Here is a 13,583-nt window from a genome sequence, read left to right as displayed (position 1 = left end):
AGCCCACTGAAGCGGCCCCTCTTTTGCCCCACCCAGGGCCCCAGAAGAGAGCCAAGCAAACCGCCTCTCCCAGGGCCGCCTTGGAAGCCAGCTTTCGTGTCCACCTTCTTTTCATAAAAAGTTTTTATTGCCTTTGGTCCATAGTTGGTTTTTCACATTATCTCATGGTGTGATCAGGGGCTGGGCCCCTGGAGGGCCTCCAGGTGGAGGTCCCTGTGCAGTCCTTGGAAGGGGAACAGGCAGAGGGGGAAGGAGAGGGGGGTCTGGCTTTGCCTCAACTACTCAGAACTCCATTGCCCCACCTGGGCCTCCGCTTTCCCAGTGGGACCCCAGGGAAGGCTGGGGCGGGTGGTCTGGGAGTGTTGGGGAAATTCATTCTCAAGACACCTAAGATAGGTCAGGACTGTGGCCTGGCCCTATCCCAGAGGTCTTAAGTCCCTCTTGGTACCTCCTTCACTATCCCCACCCCTTTCTCCCTGGAGGGGGGGGGGGGGGTTATTTAAAACTGCCAGCAACTTCAATGGGTACAGAAACCACAAACTGATCAGCAGAGAAAAGGGAAGAGTGGAAAAAGCAACAGGAAATCATTTGAGACCCAGGTTTCTTATCCATCCCTCTACACCTCCACCCAGAGCCTGCTGGGAAATTTACTGCCCTAGCAGGGACCCTAAGCCCTCCCCCACAGACCCCTGGCGGCAGCACTAGGACATGTAGAAAAACAAGAGGAAAAACCTGAAAATTCAGCTGGGGCGATGAGGTGGGGAGAGAAAACACCCCCAACCCACAAGGGTACGTCAGTAGCCCGCCTCCTCCTGGTAGTAGGAGGGGTACTCGGGGGCATCCCCTGGGTTTGGGCACTCAGTGGTGGCAGACCCATCGGCCACTGGGCCTTGTGGGCAGTATTTGGGGTCATATATCTGCCGGCCCAGGCCAAAGACCTGGCCGCTCTGGTTGGCGCCCTGCGTGTAGCCCATCTGCAGGGACATGGAGGAGTTGTCACACTTGTCTGTCCCCAGCTTGTTGTCGTAGATGTGCCGCCGGGTCCCAGGAGCTGTCATGCCCACCTGGGGAGGACAGAGAAAGCGTCAGGGAGGGAAGGAAAGGGAGGGCCCAGTGGAACCTCCCCCAAACCCCCACACCACTCCCAAATCAGTGCGGACTCCTATGGACCCTTCTAAACCCTGCTTGGACGCTCTCTCTTCTCTGACTATGCAAACTCCATCTCTAGTACTAGTGACCTGCCCCTCAGAGCCACAGGAGTTTGGGTCTCTCTCTCCCTGCCAGCCTGGAAGCTCCCTGGCTGGGGAAGAGGCCTCCTGGGGACCCAGGTGCCCCCAAACTGTCATGCTCCCTATACCTGGTAGGAAAAACAAGAGTCACAGAATCTGAAAATATCAGAGTTGGCTGGGCCTTGGCAAACATGAGGGAAACCAAGGCAGGGGACACACAGCAAGGAGGTGCAGTCAGAGAAAGGAGAGGGAAACCCCAAGTGGGGGCCTGAGGGGGAGGCCTGGATGGGGACAGGGATGAGATCTTTGGTTCTAGGGAGAGGGAGCAGGGTGGGGAGGGGGTCACTGGGCAAGGCCCACCTGGCTGGCACACTTGTTGGTCCCCATCTGAAGACTGATGGTTGAGTGGTCCATGGGTGGCAGGATATGGTTCTTGGGGTCGTACAGATGTCTTCTCGTGCCATAAGCTGTCATGCCCGACTGGCTGGCACACTTGTTAGTGCCCATCTGTGGGGAGGCAGGAGGAGAGGTCAGGTTGCCCCTACCACAGCACCGGACAGGGCCTGGATCACACCATTAAGAAGGCCCCTCATGCCCACCGAGGCAGGGCCTGGGGCCTACCTGGAGCCCGATGACACACTGGCCCGCTTTCATGGTGGCGTCATCGAAGTTCCGCTCCTGCTTCTCCGAATACTTGACTCCGATGTCCACGCCACTCTGCAGCCCCTTTGTCTTGGCCTAGAGGGGAGGGGGCTGGGAGTACTGGGGAGGAGCAGCAGGGACCCCAGAAACAGGCCCAAGGTGCACCACTCTGGGGGAGGCAGGGGCTGGGGCTGCACGCTTCCCGACGCCTCGTGGGGACAGCACATGGCCTCCTTCCCGCTCCGGGCATCAGCAGTCCCGGCCTTCCAGCTGCTCAGGGCAAGAGTTTCAGGGCATCCTTGCTGTCCCGCACCTACCTCCTGCCACCTCCTGCCACCCGACCCCCGCCCAGGCCACGGCCACCATCGTTAACCTGGTTTCCTGCCTCCAGCTCTCCCTACCTCCACTTCCCACGTGGCAGCCACAAAGGAGTCTCTGAAAACCCCACTCAGAACCCCGTTCCTTGACACAAAAGCCTCCCCCTGGTCCCCACGTCAGGGCCTTGCCGTTCCCTCCTCCTGAAACACTGTTCTCACCTCTCTGCTCTCAGCTTCAGGGTCATTAAATCCGCGTCTAATTGTGCCTTTTCCTTCAAGGCGCTTCTCTTAATTTATAAAAAAATTATTTGAAGAGTGAACCCTAATATAAACTCTGGACTGAGGGATAATGTGTCCGGAAGGCCCAGAGATTATAACGAACGTCTCATTCCAGGGGGGGGTGCTGATAGTGGAGAAGGGGGGTGTGTGTCCCTGTACCGTCCGCGCAATTTTGCTGTGGACCTAAAATTGCACTAAATATTAAGTCCATTAAAAAAAATTGTTCGGGGGCCTCCCCGGTGGCGCAGCGGTTGAGCGAAGGGTTGCGAAGCTGCCCGCAGCCTCTGCAGCACCGGCTCGATCCCCGGCTGCTGGCGAGGGTCCCACAAAAAAAAAAAAAAATAAATAGTTCATGTCTGCTTCCTCCATCCAACTGTAAGCCCGTAAAGGGTGGAGTGTGTCTGTTCACCATTAAATCGAGTGGCCGTGCCCTGCGGGCACTCAGAAATATTTGCAAAGGAATGAACGCGGACCATCTGTGAATCCATGTTCGCCTTGCTGTGTGATTTGGGGCAGGTCGCTGTCCCTGTCTGGGCCTTACCTTCCCTGCAAGGGCGAGAAGAGACACCTGCACCTGTGTCATGTTCCCACTCTCAAACAGGTCATTGGCCTCGAACAGGTCCACGGGGTTCATGCCGTAGCTAACCATGGCCTTGATGAAGTTGGAGAGGTTTTCTAGCTGGGAGGGGACAGCAGAAGCACTGTGAGTGGACCTTGGTCTGCCCACCTGTCAGATGGGGTCTCCCGGTCCCATCCTCGCTCCACCCTGCCAGTCCCTCACCTGGTGCCAATTCTGCATGGAGCGGTTGATCTTGGGGACTGAGCCCGGCTGCAGCTTATTCATGAGTCTGGGGAGGAGGGCACATGGGGTGAGGGGGAACCGGGAACTCCATTAATACAGGAGAACCTCAGAGACCCAAGAGAGTAAGTCTCATCTCGGCCATGTTTATGCCTTCTCGGGCAGCCTCACTACTTCTCTCTGGGCCTCAGTTTCCCCTCTTGTAATGTAACCTTCACCACAAAAGATGCCAAAGAGTGACAACCTGTGTTGGAGGTTTAATCCAGAACCACTGGTTTGGGGGTGTGAACATGGTGGTTTCCATTAACATTTTAAAGGGCAGACGAAGAATGTTTGAAATATTGTAGAATAGGATGCAACAAAGAAAGGCCTCCAGAGTCGAGAAGCCCTCCCACAGAGGCTCACTGTCACGGCCCCCAGACAAGGTGATGTGACAAGAACAGAAAAAGTGAAAGATCTGAGACCCATGAGGGGAAGAGCAAGTAAGCCTCAAACATCTGTCTGTGAAGAACAACCAGGGTGACGAACATGTGCCAACACACGCACTCACGTGCATAAGATAATTCCATCCTTCAGACCTTTCTGGAAGTCGGGGCCGATGGAGAGGCCTGTGAGTCCCTCAATCCAGCTGCGGAGCTCAGCCTCCTTCTGAGGGTCATATTTGGAGAGGAGCTGAAGGAGCAGAGAGCACAGGGTGAGACGAGAACACCCAGCACAAGGCCCTGAAGCTTCTGAAAGGGCGAGAACAGTCATTTGACGGGAAGAGATGGAGGGTCCTTCCACGGGCAGGGACACTCACAGGCACAGATAAAGCACTTGGCCACAGCGACACACTCGTGTCTCTCACTGATAAGCAGTGACTCTAACCTACTTCCCACACCGGGGATGGTCAGCAAGACCCCCAGGATCTGCCCTGTGCCTTCGCGTCTGTGTTCTCCCTGCTCGAGATACTGACTGCCTCTGTCGTTTCTTTTATACTATTGGTTTTTTTCTTCTCTTTTTTTTTTTTTTTAAGATTTATTTATTTATTTATTTACACAAGCACTGGGTACAGTCAGAAGCGCGGGAGGGTGAGAGAATTCACCAGAGCCAGAGCGGGGAGCAGAGCAGGCAGAAGGACCGAAGGACACTGCTGAGGGGAGCAGCGGGCGGCAGGAGAGGTCTGCGCGCCATGTGGGACCCGCCTCCGGTGGCCGGGGAGCAGCCGGGGATCGAACCGGCGCTGCGGAGGCTGCGGGCAGCTTCGCAACCAGGGAGGCCCTGTCGTTTCTTTTAAATCCTGGTGAGACACACCCAACTTTTATAATTTTAAATCACACAATTCAGTGGTTTTCAGTATATTCACCGTGTTGTACAACCATCCCATTGTCTAATTCTAGGACAGTTATCACTTGTAAAGGAACCCCATCCTGATCAGCATCACCCCCAGCCACTCCCCAGACTCTGGCACCATGAACCCACTCTGCCTCTGTGGCTGTGCCCGTTCTGGACATTGCACATCAGAGGACTCACGCTGTGGCCTTGTGTGTCTGCCTCTCTCCCTGAACATCATGTTTTCAGGGTAGTGGTTGTCAGAGCTGCCCTCCTCTTCATGGCTGAGTAATATCCCAGCATATGGGTGGACATACTATGATGATCATGGACACACAGGTTGATTCCACCTTTCTGGCTACTGTGGTTCTTGCTCCTATGAACATGCCTAGACTAATTTTACTGGAACACCTACTTTGAAATCTTTGGGGTGGAGTAGAATTGCTGGAACAGGTGGTCATTCCACGTTCAACTTACTGAGGAACCACCAAAGCTTTGTTTCTTGAACCCCCACCACAGTTACTGCCTTGGGGCCTTTGCACATGCTGTCACTTCTGACCAGAGGCCTGCATGGCTGAGTCCCTCCCTTCAATATGGTCTTAGCTCGGAGGTCACCTCCTTGGAGAGGCCAATTCCCTGGCCAATGGCAATGACACACCCTTCCCTTGCTCATGGCAAAGATCTAGTGGGTGCTTGGGGCCACCCAGGACCCTCTCCCCAACTCTGCTTACTTTTCTTCTAGCTTCATCTCTACCTCCTATCATGTGATCAGTCTCCTTGCATGAGGTCCACCCCTCAAGTTGTCTCTGCAGCCCTGGGTGGCTGGATAAAAATGTCAGCGCACACCACCCACTAGTGCATGCTCGCACGTGTGTGCAAACACACGCCCCACTCCTCACAGCAGCATCTCAGAGCACACAGGTGGACAACTCACAATGGCTGGGGTCCAGGGAAACCCAAGAAGTTAGGGAGACCCTGGCGGGTATGTAGACAGGGAGGTCAACCCCAGGCCAGCTCCTCAGAGGTGGGTGGTAAGAAGTCGAGCTGCCAGTCAGGGGCAAAGGACTGAGCTCCATGGGCTTCCGACTGACCCCCGCACACCTCTGCTCGCACAGATCCCTGTCCAAGGGGCCTTCCTCTTCTTTTCCTCCTGTCCTCCCCACCCCAGGCAACAGACGCCAAAGGTGCCCTTTGCAGTTCCAACTCCCAGCAATCCCCCCACCTTCCTGACAACTATGGACAGTTCTCCCTCCCAGGCCTCAGTTTCCCCATCTGTGTTTGGAATAGCTTTCGCCAGGGTCTCCTGGGAGGGAGGGGCAGGGTGCTTCCTGGTTGCTGCTGATAACCCCCTGCGATCAGGGCCCAGCAGCCCCAGCTCGGGGAGACAAAGGCAGACAAAGGCAGGCCAGCCTGCTAACCCAATCCGTCTGACCCACCCCACTTGGGCCTCAGTCTCGGGTTCCCACGGCACAGGGAGCAGCCCTGCCCAGGGGAGTCTTTGTCCAGTCTGAGGAAGAAAGGGGGGTTGAGCACCCAGAGCCGAGCTCGAAGCCGGCAGGCTGGTCTGGATGCCAGGCATGCCTTGTCTGGCTGGGCCCCCTCCCTGATGGCTCTTGGGGGCCAGGGGGCCAGGGTCCCGGGCAGCCTGCGGCAATGGCTTCCTTCCTCCCACCCCAGCCCCCACCCGGCTACCCAGATGGCCTTCAGCACATTCCTCCTCACCACAAACTGTCAGGAATGTGGCCCTGCCTCCTTGGCTAAATTGGGACCAGCTGTTCCCAGCGACCTAGGCCCACTCCCCCGCCCCCACCCAGCTGCTTGGGGATCTCACCATCCAGCCCTGAGAGACACCCTGGACATCAGCCTGCTGCTGTGCCAGACAGTTGGGGCGCCGGGCAGAGGTCTCTTCCCGCTTAAGCAGCTGGGCAAGTGGCTTGGAAGTCACTGGAAGCTGGTTCCAGTTTGGGTGTGGCCCCCAAAGGGACCCTGACACCTGGGTACCACCCATTCCCCAGCCGGCAAACTGACGACAGGCATGGACGCCCTCTGACCTCATCTCTGCTCCAGCAGGTACCAACCTGCCCCCATCCCACTTCAACTCTGGAAGCTGTTCTCTCCCTGACCCCCCCTTAGGGTGCAGCACCCTCATCTACTTCCTGCTGCTCTAGGGGCGGGGCTGTGACTGCCCAGGAGGCCCAGGGGCCATGAGCTGCTGGAGACAGATCAGGGCTGTGTGGCTCAGGGCACACAAGTAACTTGCCTGAGGCTGGTGTCCCTTGGTGCGGGGTGAGGCCCCTAATGTCCAGCTGCCAGATTTAGTGCCAGAGTGGAGAAGAGCACACTTCAGGAGGCGTCCAGAGCTTGCTGAGTGACCCTGCTCTTTTGGCTCCCCAAATCTCGACCCCTCCACCCCAGTCAAATAGGCTGGAGCAGACAGACTCCCAAAGAGCCCACCAAGGTGCCCTCGGGGGTGATAGAGAAATCCCCCCACTGTGTGTGGGTGCCGACGGGGCAGGTACCTGTCAGGGGCTGGCAGGGCTATGCCCTTAACTTGCCCAGGCAGGCTCCCAGCTGCTGCCAGCTGCAGGACCACATTCCCAGCTGCCTGGCAGGAGGGGGTGTGAGGGTGGGCAGGGAAGACAACCCCCTTCTCCAGATGGAAGAGCCCTGGGTGTCAGACATAGAACTCTCCCTGGTTGTGGGGTCACTGCCCTCTGCTGCCCCTCCCCTAGGTGGGCTGACCCCGCTGTGGAACCTTCCCTAAGGATCTGTCCTTCCCTTGAACCAGAACTACAGTGAATCCTTGAATAAGAAGTGTCTCCCTGGCCCCACCTCCTATTTCCAAGTTACAAAACTTACACATTTTAGGGTCATTTCAGGGGATCCCAGGGGACAAAGGGACTGTAAACAGGCACAGCCCAGCTGGGGTGGCACCCTCAGCCCCAACTTCCCCTTGGTGACCTCTCCCAGGTGTAAGAGAAGTGGGGAAATTCCTGTTGGGGCAACGCCCCCTTCTCTGCCCCAAGCTCAAGTGGCCCCAAAAGCAGAAGTGTGGCTAGGAGTTAAGTAGGGGACTGCTGGGGTCCCCTCCGAAGGCCGGGCTTCTCAGGCCTCCAAGGGAACTAGAGCCGGGGGTAGAGTCTGGAGGGGGTTCCACTGGGGGGGTCCACTAGAGAGGTGCCAGGAGCAGGGCTGGGCTTCCACCCATCCACTCCTAGATGTTGGGGGGATGCTAAGTGCCAGCCCACACTGCTCCTCGAGATTTGAGGCAGCGGGGGGGGAGGGCCCCCCCAGGAGAAGAGGGGTCACTCTCGCCCCAGATTTCAGAGCTCATCACCCCCAAATGTGAGGGTGCCTGTCTGGGCTCCCCACCCCTGCATAGGTCCGAGGGTGCGACGGTCCCGGCTAGCGGGAACAGGGGGCGCGCCCCTCACTCACCCGGTTCTTAACCTCGGCGGAAAGCCCGTAGGAGGGTCCCTTGTTGAACTGCGTGGAGCTCATGGCCGGGCGGCGGGACAGACCGACAGCCAGGCCGGGCGCCGTCGGGGGACGCGGGAGGCGGCCCCGCCCCGGCCGCTGATTGGCCCGGAGCGCTCATGTCCTTATAAGGCCGGGAAGCCAGATTCCTGCGGTCGCCACTTCCTGAGCCCCCTGAGCTCCCCCGACACCCGCCGACGGGAGGGGCCCCCGGCCAGCTCTGAACCGATGGGAAACTGAGGCTGGCGGGGGCTGGGGCTCTAGACTGCCTGGAACCCCCAGGCGGCTCCCTCACCCTTCCTGGGGTTTCAGTTTACCCTTCTGCACGCAGATGGAAGAGCAGGAATTGTTGGGTGGGACCCCAATGCTCTTGGGGCACGAATAAGGACCCCTCTGCCATTTACAGGCGTCTCCCAGTTACAGGGAAACCAGAACCAGGCCTCTGAGGAGGAGGCAACTGGAGCTGGGACTTTGATGGATAAGTAGGAGTTTGCCCTGCAAAAGGGATTCGTGGTCTGGGCAGCACAAAAGGTGCAAAGGCCTGTAGGGTCTGTCAGTGGCTGGAATCGTGGATAGATCAGTCGAATTAGTTTGGGGTGGGGGTGAAATGCGGCTTGAATTGCAGGCTGAGGGATGTTGGGGAATGGAACACCCTGTCAGAGGGTTGAGTCAGGAGATGCCCTGGGGACAGGGGCCAAGTGTGTCAGGCCAGGAATAGGGTACTCAAAAGGTGAGGTCTGCTTGCACAGGCAAATCAATAAATTAATAAATAGCAGAATAAATGAATTCACTTCAGTAACTCATTCATTCACCCCTAGACCTATGCATTCACCCCAGCTCCCTGCATGGCCTCTGGGCCCACGCCTGGCTCCATGCTGGCGGCTCCCAGGTTACCTTACCTTGGCCCTGCCTGTCCACAGGCTTCTGCTCCTGTGCCCACGTTCAGGTCAGGAAGAGGGGCCTGGGCTTGGAGGCAGAATTAAGGCCCCAGTGGAAGGGATAAAAGCAGCTGCATAGGAGAGGGGGTGTGGGAGACAGGATTGGAAGCGTGAGTAGGAGTTTGAGACACTTGACAGGAGTCTGGTTTGGTTCTGTGGGGGCTCAGAGACGAATCACCTCTGCAGTCTCCTGGGGAGCAACCCCTCCCTGACACCCCCCTCCCTGGGTGTCTGTTTACTTTTTCTGTTTGTCATGCTTTCATTTTGACCACCCTAAGTCTCCTTTCTTCAGTGGACTTGCGCAAGCCCTTCCCCTCTCTGAGTTTCATCATCTGTGAAATGGCAGAAGGGGGAGTCAACAATGAGACCGTGCAGTTTGTGTCATCCAGGAAGGGAGCTGGAAGGGTGGTAATGTGCGGGGGTTCCCGATGGGCTGGGGGGAACAGTGAAGGCCAGAGATGAGACAGAACTTGGGCCCGCCCCTGAGCACCTGCTCTGGCCTGTGTGCTCAGTAGCTGCCCACAGCTCTCTTTGTCATCCCCAGCCCTGGTGCTAGTCCCGTGGGGCCACTAGTGATGGTTTATGGGTACAGTCAAGAGCTAAGGTTCTCTAGGACAGAGACGGTGCACGTGCCTGCAGCTCCCTGGCCACCCTGGGCCTATGGCTGGACAGTGGTTGGTCCAAGCCCCACCCAGCACAGTGTCTCTAGGATGCTGTCCAGCAGGGGGAGCTGTGGGGCTGGCCAGCAGCTCTGCAGCCCCTGCAGCAGGAGATGCAGCAGCAGCCAGGGGACCTACAGGGAGCTGGAGGATGGGGGTGGAGGAACTGGGGAGTCCACAAGGCTGGGAAGTAGCTAAACCTCAGAAACAAGAAGAATGAGTCCAAACTGTTCTAAGCCCTCCAACGTCACTGCCAAGTCTGTTTCCCATCACGGAAATGGGCCTACCCCAGGTGTTAATATTATCAGGCGCCCAGCTTGGGACAGCCAGTAAGTACTGGGCAACTAATCACGGCATCTTGACCAGAGCTGACTGATGGCCCTTGGTGGCCCTGCTCCCTCTGCCCACCTCTGTAGCCACCAGCCACACGGCCGCTGAGTGCTTGAAGTGTGCCTGGCAGGGCTGAATAAGTGAAGGTTTCATTTTATTTGATGCTCATTAATTCCTATGTCCAATTAAAAATGGCAACCAAGGGCCTCCCCGGTGGTGCAGCGGGTTGAGCAGAGCTCTGTGAAGCTGTCCGCAGCCTCTGCAGCACCAGTTCGATTCCCGGCTGGCCAGGGATGGTCCCGCATGGTGAGGCAGACCTCTCCTGTTGTGCCAGCTGCTCCCCTCAGCAGTGTATCTTGGTCCTTTTGCCTGTTCTGCTCCCCGTTCTGTCTCTGGTGAATCCTCTCACCCTCCCATGCCTCTGGCCTGTACCCCAGCTCTTGTATAAAAATAAATAAATCTTTTTTAAAAAATGGCGGCCACATCCAGCTGTTTTTTAGAAAGTCTGAGTGTATTTGAAACACACATTTGAAAAATGTGTGCTTTTTTTTTTTTCTTTGCTACAGGCTGTGCAGGCTGGCCTGTGGGTCTGTGCAGGAGTGCCAGCGTCCAGTGGAGATGCCCCCCCAAGTGGGAAGCAAGCTGATCGCCAAGACATGGCCCAGAGAACACTGTGAAATAGTTCCTCAGCAGTTTTTCATATTGATTCCATGTTGAAATGATCACCGCCTCTAACTGTGGAGTTGCGTAAAACATATTGCTAAAACTTCTCTTTTAGTTTTTTTTTTAAGATTTATTTATGCATATAAGAACTGGGGTGCAGGCCAGAGGTGTGGGGGGTAAGAGGATTCACCAGAGACAGAGCAGGGAACAGGACAGGCAGACTGACCAAAACACACTGCTGAGGGGAGCAGAGGGTGAGACAGGAGAGGTCTGCCGCACCATGTGGGTATCTCCCTGGCGGGGGGAATCAAACTTGTGCTGCAGTTGCTGTGGATATAGCTTCATAGGTTGTGTCTTAACTCCTTGCGCTACCAGGGAGGCCCCTCTTTTAGTTCTTTTAACATAGCCACTGGGACATTCGAAACTATCATTGTGGCTGTGGTGTGTCTTGTGTTCCTACTGGACAGTGCTGTCCTGAACCCAGGGGGCCAATTCAGACAACGACCTCTTTTTTTTTCTTTTTATGGTATGTCCTGGGTGTTAATTTTTTTTACATTTTTTAAGTGGTTGAAAGGAACCCAAAAGAAGAGTATTGTTCGCTACACAGGGAAATCACATCATACTCAAGTCCCAGCGTCCAGACCAAGTATATTGGCAACCAGTTCCTCCATCGAGGCTGCCCTTGTCTTACAGGGACTCTAAGGCATCCCTGGGCTGCAGAGCTGAAAATATTGACAATTTAGACTCTCAGTCTCTCAGAACCCAAGAACTCTAGCTGTTGACATCCCACCATTCAAAATCCTGGGGTTCATAAAGCTTAGAACATTATAACTCTGGAAATCTTGCCTGAGGATTTCACACTTAAGGAATTGAATGATTTTTGCGTGATTCTGTGACCTCAGTGCCCTTACGATGGAGCTCGTGTTCCAAGTCCGACTCCCACCTCGCTGTGTGACCTTCCTGGAGTAGGCCTGCCCTCTCTGCACCTCAGTCCCCTGTCTGTAAAGCTCCTGCCGCCGCTACAGCTGCTGTCAGGGCTAATGTGTAAAACACCCGGTGCAGGGTGACCTGACATACGGGCTTCTTGAGTCAACACGTGCCGAAATCTTAGGAATCTTGGCCTCAGCCTACAGGAATCTGGCAGAGCAGCCTGGGGCCTCTGCCGCTCCCCTCTGCCCTTGACTCCAGGGCGCTCACAGCTTCGCCCAGGACTGACCTCTGGGGAGACTGCAGAGTATAGCACAGGCTCGCCAGGGGGCCAGGGGCACCAATCCAGCTACTCTGGACTCGGTCTGTGGAAGGGGGGGTCACAACTGGAGAACCTGGGGTTGTAGGTTCCCCCAAGCCTTGACCTTGGGTGCTGGAACAGGAGGCCAGACTTGGGGATCTTGATGACTGGGCATAGGGGTGGCAGTGCAGGGAGGGGCCCGGGGCAGGTAGCTTTCGGGGTGGCATGGCCCTTTCCCAGTAAGCACCTCCGAGACGACCCCATCCCTGCAGTAGCTGGGCTCTGGGTGGGACCCCAGGAGCTCAAGGCATGACCTCAGGCTGGGACCCTAAGTGAGGGCTTTAGGCACCTCCTGGGGGGGCTTTGAACACCCCCACTGCTGTCTTATTTTTGGTTCAGACAGGTGTCTCCGCCCTGTTCCTCACGCCACTTCCTGGTTGGCACATCTGCGAGGGGCATGTGATGCAGGGACAGCAACGAACAGCCACCACAACCGCTCCACAGGACAACCCGGCGACTCAGGTTGGGACCCTCCCTTGTTCACCACCAGCCACGGCCATCGGCGGCCTGCGGCCTCTCGTTCCAGCACCGCCAGAGAGCCACCTTCTCCGGGAGCCTCCCCAAATCCTCATTTAACCCTCAACCTGCCCTCGCCGCGCCCTTGCCCCTGTGCCCTGGCACACCCAGCACGAGCACCGCTGACGCTGCAGCAGCTCCCAGCCCAGGGCAACCTCTCTTTTCCCAGCTGTCCCCAGCAGCACGGCCATGGATCCGTCTTCTCTGCGGTATTCGGGTTCCATTTAGAGCTCTCGCGTGCCCCTTTTTCCCTTTTCCCTGATGGTGATAATAGGAGGCGGCCACATGGTGTGGGCACACGGTAGCGGCACCTATGAACCCTGGGCTGATGCTTAACGCGGCAGCTGCTCGCCACACACACTGGTTCAACGGAAATCACGTTGGCAACAATTAAATTAGTTTCAACTTTCCATCCCTTAGCCACAGTGGCCACGAGCCCAGGAGGGCCCCAAGGTTGGGCCTTGCTGGACGTATAAGGGCCCCTGATCCCTCACCCTCCAACACAGAGACTGGACTTACTCCCAGGTCAAGGGGACATAGGCCTGATTTGAGGGGTGATCCACGATATGTCAAGTGTGCGCACTGAGAGCCAAGGCCTGTCCAGAGCACTCTTTATGGAAGAGGAAGAACATGATCTTGGCTTCCTGGTCTTGGAAAAGCAGGGTCAGTCTGTCCATCCCCAAGGTGTAAGGCTCCCAGGATCATGGAACCTGGCAGGAAGGTCTGGGAGAGTCTCTCAGCCTGCAGACTGTAGCTGAAAGTCTCCTCCCACCCTGCCCACTCAGTCCAACTCAGAACAGACCTCACCCCATCCTCACACCCTGCTCTTTCTCAGAACTTCCCTGTGAGCCCCTGGGGAGGGGGCCCCCGCCTACCCTCAGGAAGCAGACCTGACATCCCGTGGCTGGTCACCTCTCCCCTGGCGTGCCAGAGCTCTGTCAGGGGGGAGACCAACCTGCTGCAGCCCTTGTTGTGTCCCCAACACCTAGCACCCAGCCCAGGGGCTGCAAGCTCACTTCCTGAGCCCGTGCGCAGCCGTCCTGCCTGCCCCTCGTCCTTCCTGGTGAAACCCTGCTGCCCGTCCAGGCGTCCTGCCGTGGTCAAACATAAACGACTTCCTCGGCTACTAGGAGAC

General features: G+C 56.8%; 1 protein-coding gene across 1 annotated transcript; it reads right to left on the bottom strand.

The window, feature by feature from the left end:
• Positions 1 to 83: 83 nt before the first annotated feature.
• Positions 84 to 8,127, bottom strand: CNN2 (calponin 2). The gene is made up of 7 exons (XM_037504928.2): positions 8,016 to 8,127; positions 3,817 to 3,938; positions 3,249 to 3,315; positions 3,009 to 3,146; positions 1,851 to 1,967; positions 1,590 to 1,736; positions 84 to 1,064 (listed from the first exon to the last, which is right to left on the bottom strand). The coding sequence occupies exons 1-7, from the start codon at positions 8,076 to 8,078 to the stop codon at positions 795 to 797; spliced, it is 924 nt and encodes a 307-aa protein (XP_037360825.1). The 5' UTR covers positions 8,079 to 8,127; the 3' UTR covers positions 84 to 794.
• Positions 8,128 to 13,583: the final 5,456 nt, after the last annotated feature.

The sequence above is a fragment of the Talpa occidentalis genome, unplaced genomic scaffold (genome assembly GCF_014898055.3).
Source record: "Talpa occidentalis isolate TD23 unplaced genomic scaffold, MPIMG_talOcc4v2.1 talOcc4.12, whole genome shotgun sequence".
In the NCBI taxonomy this organism is placed as follows: Eukaryota; Metazoa; Chordata; class Mammalia; order Eulipotyphla; family Talpidae; genus Talpa; species Talpa occidentalis.
The sequence above is the reverse complement of the archived record's forward strand: the minus strand, read 5'-3'. Positions and strand labels throughout refer to the sequence as shown.